Consider the following 27,076-nt stretch of genomic DNA (forward strand, 5'->3'; position numbering starts at 1 on the left):
GTGTGTGTGTGTGTGTGTGTGTGTGTGTGTGTGTGTGTGTGTGTGTGATCTTTAAGAGATCTGGCCTCTTTACTAGTTTCTTGTTCAGTTTGTTCATCCCATCCCCTGGAAAACCCCACATGCTGACTCAATTCTACCATCTGCCTCTTCCTGTACGAGGTACAGCTCTGAAGGGTGTCACAGAGCAGAGTTGACAAGTGTCATCACAAATCCATGGTCTCTAATCTCAGTGCTGCTCAAAAAAGGCCCAATCATCTCCTGAAATCTCTAATAATAATCATCTCCTGAAATCTCTAATAATCTTATTCTCAATCTTTTTGCTTCTACGCTTGCTCCTTTCCAACTGCTCTTGATAAAGCAACTAGAGTCATCTCTTTAAACATACACACAACCATGCCATTTCACTGATCACAACCCTTTAATAGCTTCTCTTTGCACTATGAATAGAATCCCAACTTGTTCCACACCTACAAGGGCCTGCATGTTCTTGCCCCCCATCTCCCTCTCAGACCTCACCTTAGACCATTATCCTCTTTGTTAGTATGCTCCAACCACAATAGTCGCCTTTTAGTTCCTCATACATGCCAGATTCATCTTTCCTCCTTGTTATGGACTGAATGTTTGTGTCCCCCCCACCCCCAAACTCACACACTGAAGCCTTAACCCCCACTGTGGCTATATTAGGAGATGGGGGTCTCTAAGAAAATAATTAAGGTTAAATGAGGTCACAAGGCTGGGGCCCTGATCCTATAGGATTAGTGTCCTTATAAGAAGACACATTAAAGAGCATGCTTTCTCTCTCTGCACAAACACTAAGATCATGTGAGGACATAGCAAGAAGGTGGCTGTCTATAGGACAGGAAGAGAGCCCTCATTAGAAACCCAGTTTGCTGGCACATTGATCATGGACTTCTAGCCTCCAGAACTGTGAGAAAAGAAATTCCTGTTGTTTAAGCCACCCAGTCTGTAGTATTTTGTTATAGCAACCTAAGCAGAGTAATACACTGCCTCAGAGTTTTAAAAACATATGCTATTTCTTCTTTCTGGAGCTTCCTCTCCATTCTTCCTCTTTCCTTCTTTTCTACTTCCTTACCTGTTGTTCTAATATGCCTTCCAATTGGACCACTGTAATAAAACAGCTCTCCCAAAGGTCACCATTTTACCAAAACCAATGGGTATTTATCATCTCATTCTACTGGACCCTTTCGGTTCCATATGACACTGTAGACCCCTTAGTTCATGAACACTCTTCTTCCTTGGCTTTGATTTCACTACTTCCTCTAGGTATTTCTCTAACCATTTCCTCAAGATTTCATTCTGGAGCTCCTTAAATGTTTGTGTTCTGCTTGATCTTGCCCTTGGCTCATAGTTCTTTTCTGTTTAATATCCTCCTTGGGCAACTTCATCCATTCTTGTGGTTTTAATTCCAATAGTATGTTGATGATTCCCAAATCTATCTCAGTCCTCTAAAGTAGATTTGAATATCCAGTTGGCTGCTAACCATCTCTGCTTGGATAGTCCACAGGCATCTTAAACTCAAGATATCTACAAGTGAACACTTTATCTCCCTCTGTAAACCAGCCTGTCTCTTTAAATTCGCAATCTCAGTTCATGGTGCCACCCGTGGTCTGAACAAAAAACACGGGGTCATTTGGGGCTCTCCCCTCTTCCTCACTCACTGCTCTTTTTTTTTTTTTTCAGGTACCAGAGATAAATTGATATCAGTCATAATTAGTCATTATTTCCCTCTCATTATGTTAGTGCCTTTGCAATAACAATATGCTCCCATGGTTCCTTTTCTTCCTCTAGGCAAAGATACCTACCTTTCCCTCTTTGAAGTGCTTCTTGAGCTGCTTCTGCATGGCAGTCAACTTCTTGGACTGTACCCCACTGTAGGCCAGCAGCATGCCACCAAACTGTCTCTCGGTGATTCTCCCATCCACAGGGTCATGGCGTTCAAACTGGGAAGGAAACAGAAAGAGTGTTCATGGGGTCAAATGGCAAGTACTTTGACATGGAATGTGGAATGATCAACTGTGTTGGATGGCAGAGAATAGGTGATGGCTGGGACCATATTTTGAACTATAATTCTCACCAAGATTTAAAAAAATCAGAAACAAAAGATTTTTGTTCTTTTTTTTAAAAAAATGTATCTATTTTATTTATTTATTTTTGGCTGTGTTGGGTCTTCATTGATGTGCGTGGGCTTTCTCTAGTTGCAGCGAGCGGGGACTACTCTTCTGTTGAGGTACACAGGCTTCTCATTGCAGTGGCTTCTCTTGTTGCGGAGCATGGGCTCTAGGTGCGTGGGCTTCAGTAGTTGTGGCACGTGGGCTCAGTAGTTGTGGCTTGCAGGCTCTAGAGCACAGGCTCAGTAGCTGTGGTGCGTGGGCTTAGTTGCTCTGTGGCATGTGGGATCTTCCCAGACCAAGGCTTGAACCCTTGTCCCTTGCTTGGCAGGCAGATTCTTAACCACTGCGCCACCAGGGAAGCCCAAAAGATTTGTGTTCTTATTCCAGTTCTGCCACTAAGTTACCCAACTACTCTAAGCCTCAATTTCCTCACAGATAAAAACAGCTGCTATAACATCTTATATACCTTCTAGATGAGGAGCTTCCTTCTGGGAATAAAAACAATGTTAAAACTCCATTCAAATTCATGAGTAATGGTATTAGTAATAAGTGCTCTCTGGATCATCCATGTCCCTGCTACTCAGAGAAAACTTAAAAGCTAATTATTACAAATTTGATCAATTATACATATGTAAAAGTCGTATCAGTTCCTTGATCTGTACTTAATATTGTTATACATTCAGACCTCTAAGCATTTCAAAGAAGAATAGTGTTTTCAGATTTCCCCCAAAATGGTAATCAAATGCTAGAACAACAACAGAGCTTGAAAAAAATGTATAGAGCACAGGATGCCTCAATTAGACATGCATACTTATCATAAAGCTACTAAAAAATCATGAAGTGTATTTAAACATGCAGATGGAGAGGTTAAGTATAAAGGACCTCTAGCTAATCTAAGTAATATCAGAAAACTAAGATTTTCATTTAAAAATGGAGAGAAGGGGCTTCCCTGGTGGCAGAGTGGTTAAGAATCCGCCTGCCAATGCAGGGGACACAGGTTCGAGCCCTGGTCAGGGAAGATCCCACATGCCGCGGAGCAACTAAGTCTGTGCGCCACAACTACTGAGCCTGCACTCTGGAGCCCACGAGTCACAACTCCTGAAGCCTGGATGCCTAGAGCCTGTGCTCTGCAACAAGAGAAGCCACCGCAATGAGAAGCCCATGCACCGCAATGAAGGTAGCCCCAGCTCACCGCAACTAGAGAAAGCCTGTGTGCAGCAACAAAGACCCAACACAGCCAAAAATAAATAAATAAAATAAATTTAAAAATAAATAAAATAAAATAAAAATGGAGAGAAGAAAGTTATCTCAATGCCAGCTGCAGTGTTAATGATACTTATAAATGCATAAATAATAAAATGGCTAAAGACAGGCCCAGAAACCAATTAGAAAGCGAAATGATTTCAAGACGGTAAAATTTCCCCATGGTTTTATTGGAAAATATCAGTTACCAGGAAACTTTCAGATTCCTATGTGGCAGGGCATAATCCTCTTCTCCTAAGAGGTTTATATATAGACATAAGACATGGCCAAGTAAGGTCATGTCAACAAACATTTCCTGAATGTCTACTAGTTATTTAGCAGTGTGTTAGTCATTGTGGACTACGGGAAAGGAGAAGATTCAGTTTCTGTCCTTAGGAACTTCACCATCTAGTAACAAGATAAGATTTACACATAAGACACAAAATAAGGAAATACGTAAAGAATGAAATTCTCTCTCAATTTTTTTTTTTTGGCTGCACCACACAGCATGCAGAATCTTAATTCCCCAACCAGGGATCAAACTCATGCCCCCTTTAGTGGAAGTGCAGAGTCCTAACCACTGGACCGGCAGGGAATTCCCCTCTCTGTTTTTATTTCCTCGGTTAGCTTGGTAAGTTGATATACACCTTAATTTGTCTCCTCACCGGTCAGACTTATGTCAGTGAGCAAGACACAGAATTACATTTTAACAACAGCAATCACTTACTGAAAATGTACTACAAGCCAGGTACTTCACCCATATATTCTTTCATTTAATCACTGTAACAACCTCGTGGAGTAGGTATTATGAGCTCCATTTTACAGATGAGAAAACTGAGCGAACATGAAGTTAGAGCTCAGAGTCAAACGTGGCTCTATCTGGATCCAAAGACTGTATCTCAATATCATACTATTTCCTCCTTTTAAGCAGTAGTACATATTCATCCTATAGGATAGCATTATGTTGTTTTGGATAAACTTATAAAGCAATGGGATTTAATCATATTTGAGTGAGAAGCAAAACTATTTCCAAAGAAATCAACATCATCAATATTAAGTGAAAGCCTCATTTGTAACTCAACCACTCAGTATTTCATGTTTGTCATACCATCACTTGTACAGAGCTGATTAATTTTTGACAGTACCAAAAGTTCTCAGGATTTAAGTTTGATTTATGATTCAGTTTACCATCCTGAAACAAAATGGAGGACTGATAAAATTTTTACAAATGGGAGTACTATCTGCAGTGTTTAAATCAGATTTGCAGTGAAATGTGATACCCTGGCCAAAGTTGGGCTTCTTCAAAGCAAGCGAAGCAAAGCTATGGTCCTAGGCTTCAACAATTTAGGGTGCTCACTTTACCTTTATCTGGAAGATTTCACAGCTGTGGAGAAATCCCATACATTTGAACTAGATGAGTTAAGCTGCATCCTACAAGATAGATTCAAGGTTGCAATGTCTCTTTTCATAGTGTTGGCAGCAGCAGCAGTGTGCTCAAGGTTTATGAAAGACTGCATTCATCTGCTCTCCACAGGTGCATAAAACCTCACCTCTGCTATGTTTCAAAGGCAGTAAAGAATTTCCAGTGGACATCCCCAAGTAACAATTCCAGTGCTCAAATCAGCATTTTTACTCATGTTCTTTGAAAACACAGACTTATCTTTTTCTATCATTATTATTATTGTTAATATTTTGATGTGGTTGGAACCTGAAACGGCTTAAAAACTATAAAACTCAGCTCCATGCAGTATAGCCCATTCAAAGTTTACTACCTCCTCTGTAATTTGATTTGGGGCAACACTGAAGACCTACTAGGCTAGGGAGCTTTAATAGTCATTTCTCAAGGACCTGCATTAGGGCTAAATTTTCAAGGGCAATAGCTTGACAACATGTGGCACCATATGAATGTAATTCTCAAGGTCTTGAGAGGGTCTTTGGGGAAAGACATAGGTTATTGCAAAATTATCACAGTGTAGAAAGTTCCTAATTGTATATCTGGAGGCAATTCATATGATTGGCTTGTATTTTATTTACCAAATATTGCTTGAGCATCTTAAGTTCCACTTCAATGACAAGAAATTCCATTCTATTTGATCCTGTGGCACAGAATGTGTGTGTTCCAGGACACCACCCACAATTTTCATTGCTCCTTCAGACTATACTACAAAGCTACAGTAATCCAAACAGCATACTGGCATGAAAACAGACGTAAAGATGAATGAAACAAAATAGAGAGCCCAGAAATAAACACACACACCTGTGGTTAACTAATCTATGACAAAGGGGGCGGGAACATACAATAGAGAAAAGACCATCTCTTCAATAAGTGGTGCTGGGAAAACTAGACACATGGAGAACAAAGAGATTAGAACATTCCTTCATACCATACATAAAAATAAACTCAAGATGGTTTAAAGACCTAAACATAAGACCTGAAACCATAAAACTCCCAGAAAAAAACACAGTTTAACATAAATTGTAACAATATTTTCTGGGATCAGTCTTCTAAGGTCAAAGGGGGAAAAAAAAAACAAAACCCAAAAACCAACGGACCTAATTAAACTTAAAGTATTTGTAAATGATGAGACCAACAAGGGATTAATATCCAAAATGTACAAACAGTCCATACAAGTCAATATCAAAAAAAACCCCAAACAACCCAATCAGAAAATGGGCAGAAGACCTGAATAGACATTTTTCCAAAGAAGACATACAGATGGCTAACAGGCACATGAAAAGATGCTCAACACCGCTAATTATAAGAGAAATGCACAAATTGAAACCAAAATGAGGTATCACTTCCCACTTGTCAGATTGGCTATCATCAAAACATTTACAAATAAGTGGTGGAGAAGGTGTGGAGAAAAGGGAACCCTCCTCCTTTACTGCTGGTGCAAATGTAAATCGGTGCAGCCACTATGGAAACAGCATGGACGTTCCTTAAAAAACTAAAAATAGAAGTACCATATAACCCATCAATTCCACTCCTGGATATATATCTGGAAAAAATGAAAATGCTAATTCAAAAGATACATGCAACCCAATGTTCATACCAGCACTATTTACAACAACCAAGACATGGAAGCAACTCATGTGCCCATCAACAGATGATTGGATTAAGAAGATGTAGTACATATATGCAATGGAATACTACTCAGCCATAAAAATAAGAATGAAATATAGTCATTTGCAGCAATGTGGGTAGACCTAGAGAACATTATATTTAGTGAAATAAGTCAGAGAAAGACAAATACTGTATGATATCACTTATATGTGGAATCTAAAAATGATACAAATGAATATATATACAGAACAGACACAGACTCAAAGATATAGAAAACAAACTTATGGTTACCAAAGGGGAGAGGAAAGGAGGGAGGGACAAATTAGGGGTATGGGCTTAACAGATACAAACTACTATGTATAAAATAGATAAACAATAAGGATATACTGTATAGGACAGGGAATTATACCCATCATCTTGTAGTAACCTATAATGGAGTATAACCTGTAAAAATACTGAATCACTGTGCTGTACACCTGAAAAGAACACAATATTGTAAATTGACTATACTTCAATAAAATTTAAAAAAAAGAAATTCCATTCTTTTGGATCCTGTGGCACAGAACATGTGAATTCCAGCACACCACTCACCATTTGCCTTGTTTCTCTGAGTCTAGGAAGAGAAATGAACAACTTGGCATTTTCTCTTCTGTGCCACTGCCACTTTCTCAAATGGATATAAGCTGTTGGCTCCCTGTTGTTTCCCCAGGGGGCTGCAGAGCTGGCAAAGAGGGGCCAGAGAAGAGGAGCCAAAAGACTGTAAGATTTTTCCTGGCTTCTTGTTCCCACCCTTGCCCCTTGTTGAGAGAAAGAACAGCTTTTTGGAAGGACAGATGGTCTATATATCCATTAGCATCTAGAGATGAAATGATTTAAGGAAGAAGGGAAGTCAGGAAGGGAAGAAAACATGTATTATAAACAAAGGCCAAAATAAGATTAGAAAAATAGTAAAAGGAAAAAGAAATCAGTATCTGCAACTGGGTCTTGATTTATTAAAGTCTTTTGAAGTTAACATATTTCAACAAATGTAAACGTCAACCTTATTCTCTTTCACAAAATTATGTTTCAGAAGACTCTGTCTATCCCTCAGAGTAAACCCTGCCCTTTTACAAGTATTTCAGAATGATAATTTTCTTCATAGGCTTTTTCTAGCTTCTGAACTGTATGATTCAAGTAATGCATAGTAATCTCAAGCCACTGAGCTGAATATATCTATGTTTTTCAATCTGACAGTATTTGGCTTTTGAGATCTGAATCATGTCACTGCTGCTACTACCAGGAGTCTCAGAAAAACTGTCTGTTTTGCCATCAGGAGGAAAAATGATTACAGGCAAAGTTCTCTACTGCAAACCACCCAGTGAGCATAACATACATTTCACAGTTTGAATATGAAATCTATGTTTCTACAATTGGCAATGGACTTCAGAGAGCCCCAGGTCAAACTGCCTGGAGCCTGAATTTTCTTGATCTTTAAATATAAGATGCATCTTCACTGTCAACCCTAATATGATTGTCTTTTGGCTAAGGAAGAAGGCCTACAATTTGGAATGAAGGCAACATGGTTCAGTGCCCTGAGCAAGGACCAAAACAATCCATTAGCATCTGGGACCATGAGATTATAGATTACCAAACTAAGCTGCTTGACTCTTCTGCTTCAAATCCAAGGATTCTTTCCATTTAAAATGGTTTTTAAAGTACTTCCCTGGTGGCGCAGTGGTTAAGAATCCACCTGCCAATGCAGGGGACACAGGTTCGATCCCTGGTCTGGGAAGATCCCACACGCTGCGGAGCAACTAAGCCCATGTGCCACAACTACTGAGCCTGCACTCTACAGCCCGTGAGCTACAACTACTGAGCCCGCATGCCCCAACTACTAAGCCCACGTGCCGCAACTACTGAAGACCGCGTGGCTAGAGCCCGTGCTCCACAAACGAGAAGCCACCGCAATGAGAAGCCCGCACAACACAACAAAGAGTAGCCCCTGCTTGCCGCAACTAGAGAAAGCCCGCGCGCAGCAATGAAGACCCAGTGCAGCCAAAATAATATAATTAATTAATTAATAAAAAATTAAGATAAACAGGCAGAGGAGAGTCAGTGCCTTGGGGTTGAAAACAGAGCAGGGAGCTGTGTATAGTCATAATTTCAATCTAGTACAGTAATATAGGATTATCTCATTTAATTAAGAAAGTTCATGCTGGGGAGCAAATCAAGTGACTAAAAGACATGAGTACCAATCACACAGACCAGAAAAGGATTAACTTTCCAGTCTGATAGTAAAAATTAGGAAGATAACAAGACTGATGTATGAACTTAATCCAGGCTAATAAAAATCAGGGTATATTTGACTAAGGGTGTTGGAGAAAAATATTTTAAATCTGGAACAAAGGGATTCAAGGTTTGATAAGTTTGGGTTTCATTCCATACAAGGTAATACATTTAAATGACTAAGAATACAGGCTTTAGAATCAGCAAGGCCTGGGTCTGAATTTCAGCTTGAACCCATACTTGCTGCTGTGACTTACTCCCTCTAAGGCTTCAAAATCTTCCCACTAAAAAATGGAGATAATATTCACAACCTCAAAGTGCTGTAAGGATTAAATGGGATAATGTATGTAAAGAAATTAGTACAGAGTTTGGCGCATAGTTAGAATTCCAATAAATGTAGCAATTAATATTCTTATCACCATGATATCACTTCTCAGGAAAGTGCCTCAATTGATTATTCTGTTCTCAGTAGGTATTAATTAAATTCAATGTACTAGGTCTCACTTTTCTTTTCATAATTGCTTTTGGCCAGTCTCCGTTTACAGAATATTACTTTCATATTTGAAGAGCAGAAAAAGTGAATGCAACAAATTTTATTTATTATTCACAACAGAATAATTTCAAGATTAAACTACTTAGAGGTGGCTGAAGCAGAACAACTTAAGTCCTGTAATCTGGCCATATATTACTAGACAGAAAACTTCCATAAAGGAGGTGCTCGATAAATATGTAGCCAGTGAACAGAGACAGAACACCAGAAAATTAATTCACAGCACTCTGTCCTACTGTTGAGAGGATTTCCTATCTGAGGCAAGGATTACCTCTCCATTTCTCCCTTAATACCTACTTCCATGATATTGATTTCTGTAAGAATACGCTCGAGAATGTCATTTTTTTTTTTTTTTAGCCTCACCTGAGGCTTGTGGGATCTCAGTTCCCCAACCAGGGATTGAACCCGGGCCACAGCAGTGAAAGCCCAGAATCCTAACCACTAGGCCACCAGGGAACTCCCGAGAATGTCATTAAATATGGCTAATCAGTAACATATTTGAGCACTTACTAACTTGCCAGGTGCTGTCCTAGGAACTTACCTTATGTAATCCTCACAATGTTATATAACAGGTATTATAATTATTATTGTTGTTGTTTTATTTTATAGACATGGACACAAAAGCAGAGAGAAGTTAAATAACTTGCTCACACAGTTAATCTGGGGAGAAACTTCTCTCTGGTCTCAATCAAAACAGTTGATTTGTTTTCTTATCTTAAAGGCACCAACAATCATGTTTCCTTTTTTATCCTGGTTACTAAAAGCTTAGAGTCAAGTTTGTGGCCCCCCTCTAATAAAAACAAGAATTTATGACATATTTTTCATAATAACCTTATTCCTGGCTTTCTCTCAACCTTCTTCCACCTTTTTTTTTTTTTAAGATTTATTATTTATTTATTTAATTAATTTATCTTTGGCTGCATTGGGTCTTAGTTCTGGCACGTGGGATCTTCGTTGAGGCACGTGGGAGCTTTTGTTGTGGCGCCCGGGCTCTTTGTTCCTGCGCACCAGATTCTCTCTAGTTGTGACACACAGGCTCCAGGGTGCGTGGGCTCTGTAGTTTGCGGCACGCAGGCTCTCTAGTTGAGTCGCGCTAGCTCAGTAGTTGTGGCACATGGGCTTAGTTGCCCTGTGGCATGTGGGATCTTAGTTACCTGAACAGGGATTGAACGCACATCCCTTGCATTGTAAGGTGGATTCTTTACCACTGGACCACCAGGGAAGTCCCAACCTTCTTCCATCTTTTAACTTTCATTTCTCAGCAAGTTTTATTTTACTTTTGTCCATTGAATATATTCTTTAAGCCTTTCTTAAATCATTTTTGAACAAAGCAGGATATAAAAAATAGTGTTGGACATCTAGGTTTTTTCAAATTTTGGTTATAATAAATATCACCACTGGGATAAACTTTTTCTGTATTTATTTTTTCATCATTATTTTGGGGTTGATCTCTAGAAATGAATTATGAAATAAAAATCTATAGGCTCTTACAATATTTTATTATGAAGTATTTGATATATACAAAATAATATATATAATAGACAAGTCATGAAGCATAATTAAAAAAAACACCCATGAACCTACCACTAATCTGAGAGAGGAAGCATTAGAATGAACAGTTGAAGCTCATCCCTCTGCCTCCCCTAAGACGTAACCACCACTGGACTTCTTTCTTTATTGTCTTGTTGTTTTTGTTTAGTTTAAAACATGTTTGTGTCCCTAAACAATATTATTTATTTCTTCTTGCTTTTGAACTTTATAAAATGGTATCATGCTGGATGTACTCTTCTGAGATTTGCTTTTTTCAATCAACATTATAGTTCTAGAATTCATCCATGTTGCTACATTTAAGCATGCTTCTTTCATTTTTACTCTACTATAGATTTCTAGTATTTGAAAATACCCCTATTTATCAGTTTTCCTATAGATGGACATCTGAGTTATTGTCAGCCTTTTGCTATTATGAACAATGCTATAATGAATATTCTTATACCAGTGTCCTGGTGAAACAGTAACAAGAGTTCCAAGTCTAGGGTATATATCTAGAAGTGGAACTGCTGGCTTATCAAGATAATATCTAATTATTTTCCGAAAGAATCACACCAATACTTTTATCAGCCATGTATAAGGGCTCCCATTGCTTCACACCTTCACCAGTACTTGGTATTGTCAGACTTTTAATTTTTTGCCAATCTAGTGTGTGTAAAAATGGTAGGTATAGGGCTTTCCTGGTGGCGCAGTGGTTAAGAATCCACCTGCTAGTGCAGGGGACACGGGTTCGAGCCCGCGAGCCACAACTACTGAAGCCCACATGCCTAGAGCCCGTGCTCTGCAACAAGAGAAGCCACCGCAATGAGAAGCCCGCGCATTGCAACGAAGAGTAGCCCCCGCTTGCCACAACAGAGAAAGCCCACACAGCAACAAAGACCCAACTCAGCCAAAAATAAATAAATAAATAAATGTATTTTAAAAAAAAAGAATAACTTGGAGATATCTTCAAGCTATGTTTCAAAAAAAAAAGGTAGGTATAAACTCTTTAATGCTTTTGATATATATTGCCTAGTTAATCTCCAGAAAGATGTATCAATTTATAATCTTAATAGTATATTAGAACACCCTTGACAACATCAAGTATAATTTTTAAAAATCTTTGCTAGAGTAAAAATGGTAACCCATTTTAGTTAGTATTTCTTTGATTACTAGCGAGGATGACCGTTTTTCAAACATGTGTACTGCTCATTTCTATTTCTTCCGCTGAATTTTTTATGTTCCTTGCCTATTTACTTACAGAAGTGCTGATATTTGTCTCATTAATTTATAAGATTAAAAATATTTGCCCTTAATTAATACCGTATAAATTTTTTTACCCAGTTTGCCCATCTTTTAATTTTGTTTAAGTCCGTTTTATGTACACAAGTTTTAAATCTTTATTGTGGTGAAACGCATGGATTTTTCTCTCTGCAACTTGTTCCACTGGTTTATATCTAGCAACTCTTTCCTTGTTAGATAAGAGGCTAATTAAGTATTGACTTATCATTTCTTCATTTAAAAAAAGGAAATATAACCTAAAATATTAAAACATATTCCTCAGTGTCAATCAATGAAAATGATTAAATCCTCAGAACAAAAGCTAAGTTTGTTTTAAAAAGTCCTCCTGATACTGAGTGAAGTAAGTCAGACAGAGAAAGAGAAATATCATATGATATTGCTTATATGTGGAATCTAAAGAAATGGTACCAATGAACTTATTTACAAAACAGAAATAGAGTCACAGATGTAGAAAACAAACCAATGGTTAACAAGGGGGAAGGGGGGGAAAAGATAAATTGGGAGATTGGGATTGACATATACATACTACTATATATAAAATAGATAACTAATAAGAACTTACTGTATAGCACAGGGAACTCTACTCAATACTCTCTGATGACCTATATGGGAAAAGAATCTAAAAAGGATTGGATATATGTATATGTATAACTGATTCACTTTGCTGTATAACAGAAACTAACACAACATTGTAAATCAACTATACTCCAATAAAAATTAATTAAAAAAATAAAATCAACTGGGAATCTTTTAAAAAAACCCAATAAATAAATAAATAAAATTAAAAAATAAAATCCTCCAGTCTGCTGACTTTTTTTTAAACTAGTCTTAATGTTTGGGAATTTAGACTAAAATGGGGTCATTTAAGCCTAACTTAACCAGATTCTCCTTATTGAGGGAATAAGCTCAAGGAAATTCACTCCAGTTAACTTCCTTTTTTTGTTTAAAGGTATATAATCAGCTACGGAGTGATGGAGAAAGCAAGAAAAAAATAGTTCAGTTCCAAAGAAAAGAAGGCCTAAAAGGACTTAGTTAGAAAAATTCCTCAGGTTGTTAAAGAATAATCCATTCTCTATCATTCATAATAGCAAATATTTATATAGCACTTATTATGTGCTAGATCCTGTTCTAAGTGCCTTCTATACACTAATTCACACAGCATTTTGAATTATACAAAATTTGTGTGCTTATTTTTTCCTGAGATATGACCTTGATCAATATGAACAAGCCCCAAATTCTGGCAAAGTTAACAGCTATTTAATATTCCAATCAATCCATGAAGTTAGTGTTTCCACATGGAATCGCTATATCACGTTAGTCTCAAACTATTTTTTTCTCTAAGATAACTCTTTCAGCAAGCAGTAGATCTTACCATATCCAATTTCTGCTTTCAACAACCATTTTATTTTAAATCACAGCAACATGAACAAAATCTTAGTCTTGGCACTATATATTCCTTTGAGATTTGAGGCCCAACATTATTCAGAGCTCAAGGCCATTCTTCTTTTCATGAGATCACAAGAGTTTTGGAAAACAGAAAGACTATCTATTGGAAAAAAATATAAAAGCTCCAATTTTAGGAGATAAGAACCAAGGACTAATCGTGGTAGGAAAGCAAAGTGCTATTTTTTCTCATCTGAGTGTCAGTTTGTTTTCCTCTGATTTCATTATTTCTGCAGATACCTCTCTGGGATCTACTGTCTAGCTGAAAATACAACATATTTCCATACTGCTTTTGTCCAAGCATTGCTGACAGTATGTTAGCACTCAGAAAAAAGTTGGAGGTTTAGCGTGTTCATTACTTGACACCTAATGACCACTATAAAATGCCTGATGTGCTGATTTTACCTATAGGTGTAGTGAACTGGAAGGCAGGAGCCAGTGTGAAAAGCTGTTAAAAATAATGATGACAATTAAGACATACTTTACTCTGGGCTTGGTGTATTCATAGTTGATCACTTCCTCATCACAGTGAATGACTGAATAAAGAAAAATAAAAGCCTTAACAAAATATTAGCACACCCAATCCAGCAATATATGAGGGATTAAATACTGTGACCAAGTGAAATATATCCCATAAATGAAAGGATAGTTTAACAACTGAAAGTCAATTAAGGTAAGACATATCAATAAAATAAAGGTCAAAAACTACATGATCAAAAAAAAAATGGGGAGAGAAGCAAACAATTCTTGCTACGATTTTTCATATGAGAATACGGGTAATTCCTCCCACTTCCATAATGGGAGAAAAACTCTCTACGTCAGCAGACAGCAATTACTGGCAAATGATCAGAATATCAAAACTTGCCTAATAGAGGCAAGGAGGATATACATTTTTAGTGGGCCCCAGTGAAAGAGCAGGGAAGGGCACAGAGCACAACTTTTAAAAGAATGACGGAGCCGTTGAGGATATGACAAAGACTGGTTAGAACCGTTTAGGTCTAAGATGGTAGAAGATTTGACTTCCAGTGGACCTTAAACCTCATTATACGCTCATTGTAATATGTTAGCCTGTTAAGTGACACACCCACCAGCACCATGACAGTTCCAAGGCTGACCATAAAAGGCCAAAAAGTGGGCAGTGGCCCAATTCCTGGAAATCTCTGCCCCTTCCTCAAAATCGTTGGAATAATCCCCTACTTGTTAGCCTATGAAATTACCCAGCCCATAAATACCAACCACTCCATGTTTCGGGGCCTCTCATCTTCTGAGATGGCCCACACTCTGTCTGTGAAGTGTGTTTCTCCCAAGGCCGTTCTAGCCTTTGAGATGGACTGCATTCTGTCTATGGAATGTGTATCTCTCTAAATAAATCCCACTTCTTACCTATCGCTTTGTCTCTCACTGAATTCTTTCTGCGATGAGACATAAAGAACCTGAGCTTCATTAAGTCCTGAGACCAGGTATGTGATCTCAATTAAAAGACAGTGGGTTCAAATCCCAATCTGAGGGCTTCCCTAGTGGCACAGTGATTAAGAATCCGCCTGCCAACGCAGGGGACATGGGTTTGAGCCCTGATCTGGGAAGATCCCACATGCCGCGGAGCAACTAAGCCCGTGCACCACAACTACTGAGCCTGTGCTCTAGAGCCTGCGAGCCACAACTACTAAGCCTGCGTGCCTAGAGCCCCCACTTGACGCAACTAAAGAAAGCCCACGTGCAGCAACGAAGACCCAACGCAGCCAAAAAAAAAGTCCCAATCTGAGTTGTGTGGTTTTCACCAGCATGATGCAAATTAGCCATCAACTCACTATAATATGCAATATAAACTCTCCCAAGCTGTGTTGATTATGTACCTAATGTTTTCTGATAACAATAAAATATAAACATAAAGCCTTTCTACGGCAAGAATTCAATCAATTTTAGACATTCTGTATTCTAAAGGAGTCTTTCATCAGCTGTGAAAGGATTTGGAATACCTCATGGCTCTAGGGAAAGGACTTTGTTTTATGCTAAGCATTTGGGTTTTTCCTTATCTTCCTTGTCTGGGATGCTGTTCCCCATTCTTATCTATATGTACAAACCCTGTCCTTTCTTGAACTTAACCTCTCTTTGTGGCCCTACTGATTATTCTAAAACACACTTGATTTTCCTGAGTTTTCTGAAATCTTACAATAGGTAAGGTCTAGGCTTCATAGAAGAAAATAATTTGCATTATATTTTCCTTTCTTTTTTGAAAGTACATATATCTCTCATAACATTATACACTTCTTTTTATTTTATTTATTTATTTATTTTGGCTGTGTTGGGTTTTCGTTGCTGTGCGTGGGCTCTCTCTCTAGTTGCAGCAAGCGGGGGTTACTCTTTGTTGTGGTGCACGGGCTTCTCATTGCGGTGGTTTCTCTTGTTGCAGAACACAGGCTCTAGGTGCGTGGGCTTCAGTAGTTGCAGCACGCGGGCTCAGTAGTTGTGGCTGCGGGCTCTAGAGTGCAGGCTCAGTAGTTGTTGCGAACGGGCTTAGGTGCTCCGCAGCATGTGGGATCTTCCCGGACCAGGGACCGAACCTGTGTTCCCTGCATTGGCAGGTGGATTCTTAACCATTGCGCCACCAGGGAAGTCCCTAACATTATATACTTCTTGAAGGAAGACTCCATGCCTTGTATTTTTTACAGTGTCATACCCAGAACCGGGCCACACAGCATGTGCTCAATAAATAATTTTGGTTGGCTGATTAAATCTCTGCCTCATTTATAAGACTCACCTACAATTCTTTACTTATCATCTAGTAGGAGCCTAAGACACCCTTTTTAGCCTACACTCTTGAATACCAAAGGAAAGACTGTGCCACTTCTCTAGAATTGTAATTATTCCCAGGGGGAGAAAAAAAATCCTAACATTGCCCCCGGAGTTCCAAGGATATGATTAGCTGTGGGCTCTGCTATGAAGCTCCATTTGCTCCTTTACCTGAGTCCAGTTATACATAAAATTTCTCAATAATATTCAGTTTGCATCTAACAAACTAAAAGAAACAATAAAAATTGGTAGGTAAATCAATAAGCACACAGGAGGACGCAGACAAGATAGGCAATGTCAGACTCTGTAGGCCAAAATAATTTGTACTCAGAGTCTGAGAACTATGCTGGAATGATAAATTAGTTGAGAATGGCAGGTACATTTATTCATTCAAGTAAAAACCACAAAAACCCATCAGTAAAGTTTCCCTTCTTCTGTCACTTGGTATTAGAAAACTACTATATCATGAATATTCATAAAATTCAAGCCAGGGTAGATGTCATAAAATCATTATAGTCACACTTTAGTCCATTAGGAAAATGAGAATATTTTGATCAAAACATGGAGACCCACTCATCTAAATTAAAAATCTGAAATGTAGGATCTATACTCAGCTGAAGGTATCTGCAGGAGTCTTTTCATTTAGTCTTTACTCACTGAAATTCTAGCTTGGTAGCCTCTGGAAAATAACTTTATGCAGTTCTATTTATTCTCCATTCTGGCTTTCTGGAAGAATTAGGGTATTCTTCTTGTGTCCGTATCAGAGATCTTGATTATTGGGGTGTATAAATGAATCCAATATATTACAGTGGCAAGAATATAGAATCTGCAGTCAGACTGACTTGAGTTTGTTTTTTTTTACAGTTGGTCACTTACCACCTGTAAACTCCTGAGCAATCTATTTCACCTTTCTAACCCTTGGTTCCCTCATCTGTAAAATGGGTATAATAACAGTACTTTCCTCGTGGGATTATTCTGAGGGTTAAGTTAGATAATACATATGAAATAATCACCTTATTTAATATTTTATGATATATTTACTTATTTATATTTTTTACATTTTAATACCTCTGAAGGCAATATGCTTCTTACAATTGCTGTTGGCCAGGCAGCAGTTGTGACATTGTTGTCACTGCCTATACAAGATGTCAAAGCTTGTAGAATGAGTGTCAGTGGCTTGGAAGAAAATCCCAGGTAACAGTGGAGTATTCCTTTAAGAAATGCTGCAATACCAATACTCTTGATGGCTCAAAGGACAGTTTGTGGTGGAAAAACACAGACATTCATGATTCTGAGTCAAAAAGAAATTCAGAAGAATTGGGCCCTGAATGTGAGGGAGTTTTAGACCAATTTATTTTGCTTATATTGTCCTTTGATGAATGCACAAGGATGACATATAATAAAGACCTAAGCCTAAAGGAGTACTTTAATAGGCATTAACTAAATATTTTTAGTGCAAAGAAAGCACTTTTGTTATGATTTACTTGACAGCATTTTTTTCTTTCTTAGTGGTACATAAAATAATGGTACATGTCACCAATGTTTGTGTTTTAGATTCAACGAAATATGGTAGTACATTGCCTAGCACACACTAAGAGCTCAGTAAATGTTAGCTGCTATTAATAATAAATGTTATTTAGCTACACATAATAATACAACACAGCAATAATAATTTTGCTTCTGTTAACTTCAGCTCTGTTTAAAGAGAAACAAACTTTCTGTCCTCTACAAAGACAATACAGAAAAAAACTGAGAAAGGAAAGGAAAACTACAACTAAGTAATTCTCTTAACTCTCTCCTTTCTACTCTTCACATGAATGTTTTTCATGTTTATGAGAAGAAAAGGAAGAGAGGTGGGCAAGAGCGGAACTATGCTCAGGGCATGGAAAGTTGAATTATAAACTCTCTTTCCCTATAAAAACTGGACTTCTGCAAAAAATTTATGGAAATAGGAGATGTAAGAATAAACTATAAACCCTGCAGTTACTACATGTGGGACACAAATAAACAAGTGGGCTGAGAAATAATAATGTACAAAATGCTTCCTATTCTCTGACTTTCATAATTACCTTTAAAATAGGTATAATAGGGCTTCCCTGGTGGCACAGTGGTTAAGAATCCGCCTGCCAATGCAGGGGACATAGGTTCGAGTGCTGGCCTGGGAAGATCCCACATGCCGCAGAGCAACTAAGCCCACGTGCCACAACTACTGAGCCTGCATTCTAGAGCCTGCACGCCACAGCTACTGAGCCCTCATGCCCCAACTACTGAAGCCCGCGCGCCTAGAGCCTGAGCTCTGCAACAAGAGAAGCCAGGACAATGAGAAGTCTGCGCACTGCAAAGAAGAGTAGCCCCCACTCGCCAACTAGAGAAAGCCCATGCACAGCAACAAAGACCCAACACAGCCAAAAATAAGCTAATAAATAAATTTATTTAAAAAAATTAAAAAAAATAGGTATAATGGTGACTATCTCCATTTACATAAGAGGAACCTGAGATATGAAGAGTAAATTGGACAAAGCCAAGACCACAACACAGTCTGGTGGGTTTTAAAATTACCCTACATGAATGTGTATTACTGACATGATTATAGGCATGATAAAATTATGTAACATTACTTTTTATAAGTGAATGATTTAAAAAGCCCATGACTAGAGGCTGATTTAAGATCATGTGACTACACATATGCCTAGAAAAATGAAAGAAAGAAAACCTACTCAGGCAATTATAAGTTAAACTGCTAGTTTATATCTAGGAGGAGACAGCATCATTAAAAATAGTTATTGCTTGATGTTTTCTATAGGAACAATGTCACAGATGCAAGATATGAAATAATCAATTGTGGCTCAATCTGAAAAACAGCTGTGTTCAAGGAATTCATCATGGCAACTCTATGCTTGACAAAAGCCAGACAGTTTAACTGAAAGAAACATAGGTTTATTACACTAAAACAATGAAACGGTTCTATCTGTTTTTACCCACATGAACTAAGCTGAATATTAAGTTGCATATTCTCAAATTTCTACCTTCTTGGAAAATAATAAAAAACTATAGTTTGACGACACTATCTGTAAAATTAGGAATACATTAATTCCATTCTTTGGTCTCCAGAGCTCAAATCTCAGTTTATCTCACTTCTTGAAATGACTGATTCCGTTTTGATTGGCTTAATCTTATCACCCATATCTGACCATTCAGAAAGCCACTACATAGGCAATGAGCTCATGCTTATTAGGTACTATGGAACTGGTTATTATTTTTTAATATACTAAAAATTACCTTGGAAGCTGCCAATTTTTTTTTTGGAACATAAAATGGAGAGCTAGAGAGTGAAATAATACACAGAAATTAGAATTCAGGTTACGTTGACTGACAAGCATAAAGACAAATGCAAGAAAGACTGAAGCTTAGAAATACTGAAGCTCAGAAATACGCAGCTCACTGAAGCTTTAATGTAGAAAGTGGGAAGAAATGATCAGTCCGAACACATGCAGGTGAAAGGCAAAGTATCTAATGGACAAGAACACTTCAGTGATCATTCTCTTTCATTAAAAAAAAAAGATAATATGCTTTTCCCCTGACATAGGAGAATGGAAGAAAGTCATTAAATTCTTTTAGATGACAATGGTTAAAAATAGAAAGAGAACTTGCTTTCTATTTCTATTGTATTCTAGGTTAACAAGAAGTTCAGCTGTCTCTGCCAGGCCAATTACGTATTTTAGAGACCAACAAGTAACCACTGAGTGAGGTTATATGTTAAATCCCTCAGCACTAAAGGTTTTCTGTTTGTTTGTTTTTTTAAGTCACCAAGCTAATTAAGAAGGTTTTTCTTAAATGTTAGCTTTTCATTTTTTTAAAAGCAAATTAAGAGACATAGGAGATACTTTTCAATTACGTGGTAGCCTCTCAGTTTTTAAAAAGAGCTAATTAGGAATTCTTCATGCTTAAGCAGATGGGTCTTCAACATGGCAGTTAGTTAAAATAATCTAAACTCACTATGATACCCTATAAGGCACCTGAAAGTCATTTGAAGTTTGTTCATTTACTTTATGGGTTCAGAGACTACTGAGTCTTATTCTGGGCATGTTTTGAGGTCATTATTTTTAGTTTTTCTAGTTGTAGTAAGGCTTCTTTTGGTGGCACATAATGGAAACCAACTCAAGATAGCTTCAGCAAAAAAGAAATTTAGGAGCCCCAAGAAACAAAGGCAAGCTCATGAAAGGGAAAATACTGAAAGCCAGGACTAGAACATTGTCAGGGCTCTCATTTCTATGTAGCTGCCTCACTCCTCGTTTTCTGTTAGCCTTACTTTCTCTGCACTTCATGGGTCTACACAGTGGGCAGCAGATGGTTATCCTGGAGTTCTGGAGTTTGTATGTTATAGTGCAACTATCAGAAAAGACCAACAATCCCTAGTACCAATTTCAATTTTCCTATGGAGAAACTGATTGGTACAACCTGGGTTGGGTATCCACTGCCGATCCAATTAGCTGAGGTGGGGGAAGGGAAGGGTGATGGGAGGAGAAGCAGTGGGAGGCACAAGGTACAAATATGGCTTCCAGGAGCCCACACCTGTGTTTGGTAGGTAGGGTGGGACAAATCCTGGAGAAGAAGGAATTGTTGGAAGTTGAGCAGATAACCCAAAAGGTGCCTAATTTACTAAAACATAATGATGCCATCATGAGAGAGATTGAGAGGGTGTGTGCATGTGTGTGCACCTTCCTCAAGCTTTTGTCCGTATCTGAGGGACTATTCATCACTATTTCCTTAGCATCTAATTTGTGTCAGATACTGTGCCAGTCGCTAAGGAAATAATAATGAGCCCAATACTCTATCAAAAGTTCTCAAGGAGTGTACTACAATGAGGTATCACCTCACACTAGTTAGAATGGGCATCATCAGAAAATCTACAAACAACAAATGCTGGAGAGGGTGTGGAGAAAAGGGAACCCTCTTGCACTGTTGGTGGGAATGTAAATTGACAGCCACTATGGAGAACAGTATGGAGGTTCCTTAAAAAACTAAAAATAGAATTACCATATGATACAGCAATCCCACCACTAGGTATATACCCAGAGAAAACCGTAATTCAAAAAGACACATGCACCCCAATATTCATTGCAGCACTATTTACAATAGCCAGGACATGGAAGCAACCTAAATGCCCACTGACAGATGAATGGATAAAGATGTGGTACGTATATACAATGGAATATTACTCAGCCATAAAAAGGAATGAAATTGAGTCATTTGTAGAGACGTGGATGGATCTAGAGATTGTCATACAGAGTGAAGTAAGTCAGAAAGAGAAAAACAAATATTGTATATTAATGCGTATACATGGAACCTAGAAAAATGGTACAGGTGAACCGTTTTGTGGGGCAGAAATTGAGACACAGATGTAGAGAACAAACGTATGGACACCAAGAGGGGAAAGTGGCAGGGGGTGTTGGTGTTGGGATGAATTGGGAGATTGGGATTGACATATATACACTAATATGTATAAAATGGATAACTAATAAGAACCTGCTGTTTAAAAATATAAATAAAATGAAACTCAAATAAGAAAAAAAAGAAAGTAGGACAGATTCTTATTGAATGTATGCAAATTATTATGTTGGCAAGAAAAATAAAGAGACTCAGCAGGAAAAAGAAAAAAAGGTCTTGAGGAGTGTTCGTAGACAGGTATTTAATAAATAATCAGATGACTATATAATTATCTGAAGAAAAGGTACAGGGTGCTTTGGAAATATGTAACATAAAATGAAGTCTAGGGGCTTCCCTGGTGGCGCAGTGGTTAAGAATCCGCCTGCCAATGCAGGGGACGTCGGTTTGAGTCCCGGTCCAGGAAGATCCCACATGCCGCGGAGCAACTAAGCCCGTGCACCACATTACTGAACCTGTGCTCTAGAGCCCACGAGCCACAACAAGTGAGCCTGCATGCCACAACTACTGAAGCCCACACGCCTAGAGCCTGTGCTCCCCAACAAGAGAAGCTACCGCAATGAGAAGCCCGCGCACCGCAACAAAGAGTAGCCCCTAGGGGCTCACCACAACTAGAGAAAGCCCGCGCGCAGCAACGAAGACCCAACACAGCCAAAAATAAAAATAAATAAACTAAATAAATTTTTAAAAAATGAGGTCTAACTGAGCTCTGAGGGATAAGAAGGAGGTAACTAGGGGAAGGGAAAGGAGGAAGTGAGTATTCCAGGCAAATCAACATTAGTGCAATGGCCCTTGGGTGGAAGAGTGATTGGTATGAGATGAACTTGCAGGAAGAGGTGGCAGGTCAAATTATACAGAGCCCAGGGGTACTGGTTTAAGTCTTTATTCTAAGAAGAAAGAGGAAAGCAAGAGTGGCTATAGTAAGACTAGTTGGGAAGCAACTAAAGTATCTCAGCCAAAAGATAACTGTAGTTTAGACTGGAATGGTGTTGGATATGGACAGAAGTGGTAACATGAGATGGTGTTATTGACAGTGATTGTGGGAATGGGTGTGATGAAGCTATCTATGCCTAATAGGTTCTTTTCTGCTTCACACATATTTCTTTGAATGTGTCTCTAGCTACTTGCAAAGCCTATGGTTGCTTGGCTTTCTCACTGCTAACCCGAAGCCTTTACAAAAAGAAGGTCAGATAACTCCTCATTTCTGCCTGGTAGGTCTTTCCTTGCTGGTGCCAGCAGAATGCTCTCATATGTGAAATTATCTTCCTCAAATCTTTAAATTGCTTTTAATATCTTTGCTTCTTGGGGTCCTATTAGACGTGCAACACCTGATACATTCATGTGAATGAACAATACAAGGTAATAGGGGCAGTGGCAACTGTTAAGGAAGCTGCTCTCATAATCTCCTGCAGCTCTCCAAAGTAGAAGAGGTCCCCTACTTTCAAGGGTATTTGACCTTAAGAGCTAGATGTAACATCAAAGACTAAGATACTAATATTGGTTGGTCATTCACAGTTCTATCTCTTTAGTATAATAGTATAATTCAAATATAATTCAAATACTTCTTCCCTTCTGGCTGTCATGCAGCTGGGAGGCAAAAATAAGCCTCAAATTATCTATGGAGGAACAAGCTGTCCATGGCTTTGTAATACAGAGAAGACTGCCACATAAACATGAGGTCAAAATTACTGCACCGTTTTCAGTATAGAGGCAAAGAGGAAGTTAATCAGTATTTCAGATCAGAACCAACCAATTAAATACACTAAATTATGTGTATTATGCCACCATGGTAATATAATGAGGAAAATTGTACATTCTTCTGTCACATATTTACCAACACATGTTGGCAGAGAGAGGCAGGTATTTCAAATATTTGAAGCTATCTAATAACTATGGTTTGACATATACTAATTATAGCCTAGCAGTATTCATTTACTAAAAACTGTGTAACTTTTACTCTGCTCTGAGGATCTGCTCCGTTGAGCCCTCTGGCAAATGGACATTATGATTACTGAAAAGCCCGAGGGGGAAGGTGAATCTTTTTGGATGACCTCTATAAAGCTGGTTTAGAAGGGCATCTAAAGCTACATCCCATTACGCCAGTTTGAAATTATGTTTCACTAGGCAGAGCAGGCTCCTGGGCACAGTTGACAAAGTATGTATAAAACCTGATTAGCTTTGGTGAGCTAATGACTGCATGTTCAAATAAATGGACTTCTTAGTACACTCACCGGATCAACCAACTCTACAATGTATTATTCTTCCTTGGCATAAATTGAATGCAAAGCCACATTAACATCACATTTGAGGTTATACATACTCACAAGTGAGGAAAACCAAAGAGATTGTTCCCCTAGCCATCATAACCCTGTAGAAGCATAAAGATATATATATTAAAAGTGAACTAAAAAACTTAATTCAAATCTACAGTCAAGAAAAGAATACACCACAATATTCTTTAAGACAAGCTGTGGAGATATACTAAGAGAGTTTTGATTAACCTTTCCTGATGGAGAAAAGACAAAGCATTCATGGGCTCTTTAAAGTCAAAATAAGATGGGACTTCCCTGGTGGTCCAGTGGTAAAGAATTCGCCTTCCAATGCAGGGGACATGGGTTCAATCCCTGGTCGGGGAACTAAGATCCTACATGCCGCGGGGCAACTAAGCTCACGCGCCACAACTTCTGAGCCCGAGCACCTCAACTAGAGAGAAGCCCGTGTGCCGCAAACGACAGAGCCCACGTGCCCTGGAGCCCGCAGACCACAACTAGAGAGAAGCCCACACGCCACAACGAAGAGGCTGCGTGCTGCAATGAAAGATCCTGCATGCCACAATGAAGATCCTGCATCCTCAATGAAGATCCTGTGTGCCTCAACTAAGACCCAATGAGCCATAAACAAATAACAATATTTTCTTTAAAAAGTCAAAATAAGACAAAATCAGTAAACCAACCAGCACAATTTCCCAAGCATTAGAAAAAATCCCAGCATTACTTTAGATCCAAACTTAAAAACTAGTCTCAATCAAATTCAACCTGATACTCACTTGTTTAAGAAATGCTAAAAATTAGGTCAATTTAGCTGATAGGGGAATTCCTGACAGAGAGCAGAGTCTGTTCCCATTTCTTTGGTTAACATCACTGAATAAGATGAGTTTATACCTAAATGAATAACTGGAAATTGTGTAAGGGGATAACCAAACAGTAGCTACGTTCTGTTTAAAAGTTCAAAGTCCATTAGACCAAAGAAATAAAAATTTTCAGACATCCAGAAGGTTATCACTAAGTGAAGCATTATCCAGGTATTTTAACATGTATCATATTCTATGTGTCACGAGTGCAAAACTCCTTAAATCCTGAGTAAAAAAAAAGCAATCTGTTAGTTTTTAACACATTATTATTCTGTGTTACAGTGGGAATTTTCCAAGTTGATTACAAAATATTTCAGAAAAAATCTACAAAGTACTCTCATAATGGACAGTGATTTCAAAGAGATCTTAACAGACATTTTCCTTAAATTACAAGCATGGAAACTAAAACACATCACATCATTTTGGCTGTATATTTGTTTAAAATGTCCAATACTTCTGCCACTAAGGGGGGCAATATACCATGGTGCATAGCATAAAAGAGATTGAACTCCATCCCTTGGGGGGAAAAATTGAATCCTAGAGATTTAGAGGAGCCTTCTTCAACAATTCAAAAATTGCATAGTAGGGCATATTTCTCTGGAGACAGAAGGGACTGGGACAAGAATATAGCAAGCATGTGCAGAGTCTGGATCACATGAACATGCAGCTGGGTGTCTGGTGAAATGGAGAGAAACTATGGACATATGATGCTTGAATACTACTAGAAAGCAAGTGTCTTCTGGGAAGGAAGAAAATGAGGCTGCAATCCTCTGTTCACTAGATTCACAGCTAATGAAACATGTGGGGGAGGACTGCGGTGACCCTGAGTAGTGCCAGGTGGTCCAGAAAGGCAATGAGGCATCTGCAATAAATCAGCCCAGGGCAGAAAGATAAACTGGTGGTTTGGCCTCTACAATGAGTCAACTGCTGGGAAAGGGAGAGATGGTGCTAGGTCCATGAGAGAGCACTACTAAAGATGGCATGTCACTGGAACTGTTCTTGACACAGCCCTCTGAAGGCTACTCTTATACCCTGGGGAAAGTGGTGAGTGTACACAGGTGGTACCCTATATAGATGGTCCCCAGTGTTCCTCATCTCCTAATATTCACTCTTGTGCAGTCTCCTCCCACAATGGACCATGTCATGAGAGCCCTGTGAAGAGGTCCACAGAGAAAGGAACTGAAAGCCTCCTGCCCGTGGGCATGTGAGTGAACTTGGAAGAGGATCCTCCAGCTTAGTCAGGACTGCAGTTTTGGCTGACACTGTGACTATCACCTAATGAGAGATAACCAGAAAACCAGCTAAGCTTCTTTGGATTCCTGTCCTCAGAAACTGTGTGATAATAATAAATCTTTGTTGTTTTAAATGGCTAAGTTTTAGGATAATTTCTTATGCGATAACAGCTGCCTAATACAGAGTTGTACTGCTCCAATTTTGGAGGGAATGGTTTAGAAACCATCTTCCTACTTTGAAGAACCACTAGAGCTTGAGCAGGAATCTATACCAGCAGTGGTAGTGACACCAATATCAGAGCTGGAGCTGCAGCACCAGACACATTACCTTGGACAAGACCAACTGTGAATCAACCCTGTTAACATTAATTCGCCCTACATGTCAGAGAGAGAGAGAGAGAAACAATTACCACCACAACAAAAATAACCCACCAGATAGGTAAGGTAGTTGCACTACAGCAAATGAGTTGCTTCCAGAGTTTCTGAGTTTGCACTTTGCCAGACTTAATAGCACAGAAAACCCATGAAAACTACTATATAGGAAGGCGGATACTAGTATATTAATATCCTTGGCAATGATGACAGCAATAACTTTGTATTAATGGTTCTGTATATGATGTCCATTAAGGAGACATCGCATGTGTTCAAGGAAACTACCTCAGTTCCTTAATTTCTGGCATCACGCTCCATAATGTATCCACCTGGAAATTTGAAAAATATTACCAAACATCTCACTGAATGATATCTTCCAGCACAATGAATTCAGTACACTTCACTTATTTTTCTACTTGGGGATACTGGAAATCGCTGATTTGGGGTAAAAAATTGAATCAACATAATAATGACTGTGAAACTGGCAATTTTCTGGAATCTTTTCAAACATTAAAGATGACAAAACTGCAAAGGATATCAAGATGGGCCACTGGACAGAGATGTCAGGAAGTCACTGATTCT

At 38.5% G+C, this 27,076-nt stretch overlaps 1 protein-coding gene across 2 annotated transcripts in view; it reads right to left on the minus strand.

Moving 5' to 3' along the window:
- MICU1 (mitochondrial calcium uptake 1) overlaps window positions 1-27,076 on the minus strand; it is a 230,222-nt gene that overhangs the window by 46,956 nt on the left and 156,190 nt on the right. For both annotated transcript variants that reach the window (XM_029245049.1, XM_029245050.1), the window contains one exon: window positions 1,824-1,961. In XM_029245049.1, coding sequence (XP_029100882.1) covers window positions 1,824-1,961 — 138 coding nt within the window. The remainder of the gene's footprint in view (window positions 1-1,823; window positions 1,962-27,076) is intronic.

This window comes from Monodon monoceros, unplaced genomic scaffold (assembly GCF_005190385.1).
Source record: "Monodon monoceros isolate NGI ecotype Baffin Bay Population unplaced genomic scaffold, NGI_Narwhal_1 Super_Scaffold_4, whole genome shotgun sequence".
In the NCBI taxonomy this organism is placed as follows: domain Eukaryota; kingdom Metazoa; phylum Chordata; class Mammalia; order Artiodactyla; family Monodontidae; genus Monodon; species Monodon monoceros.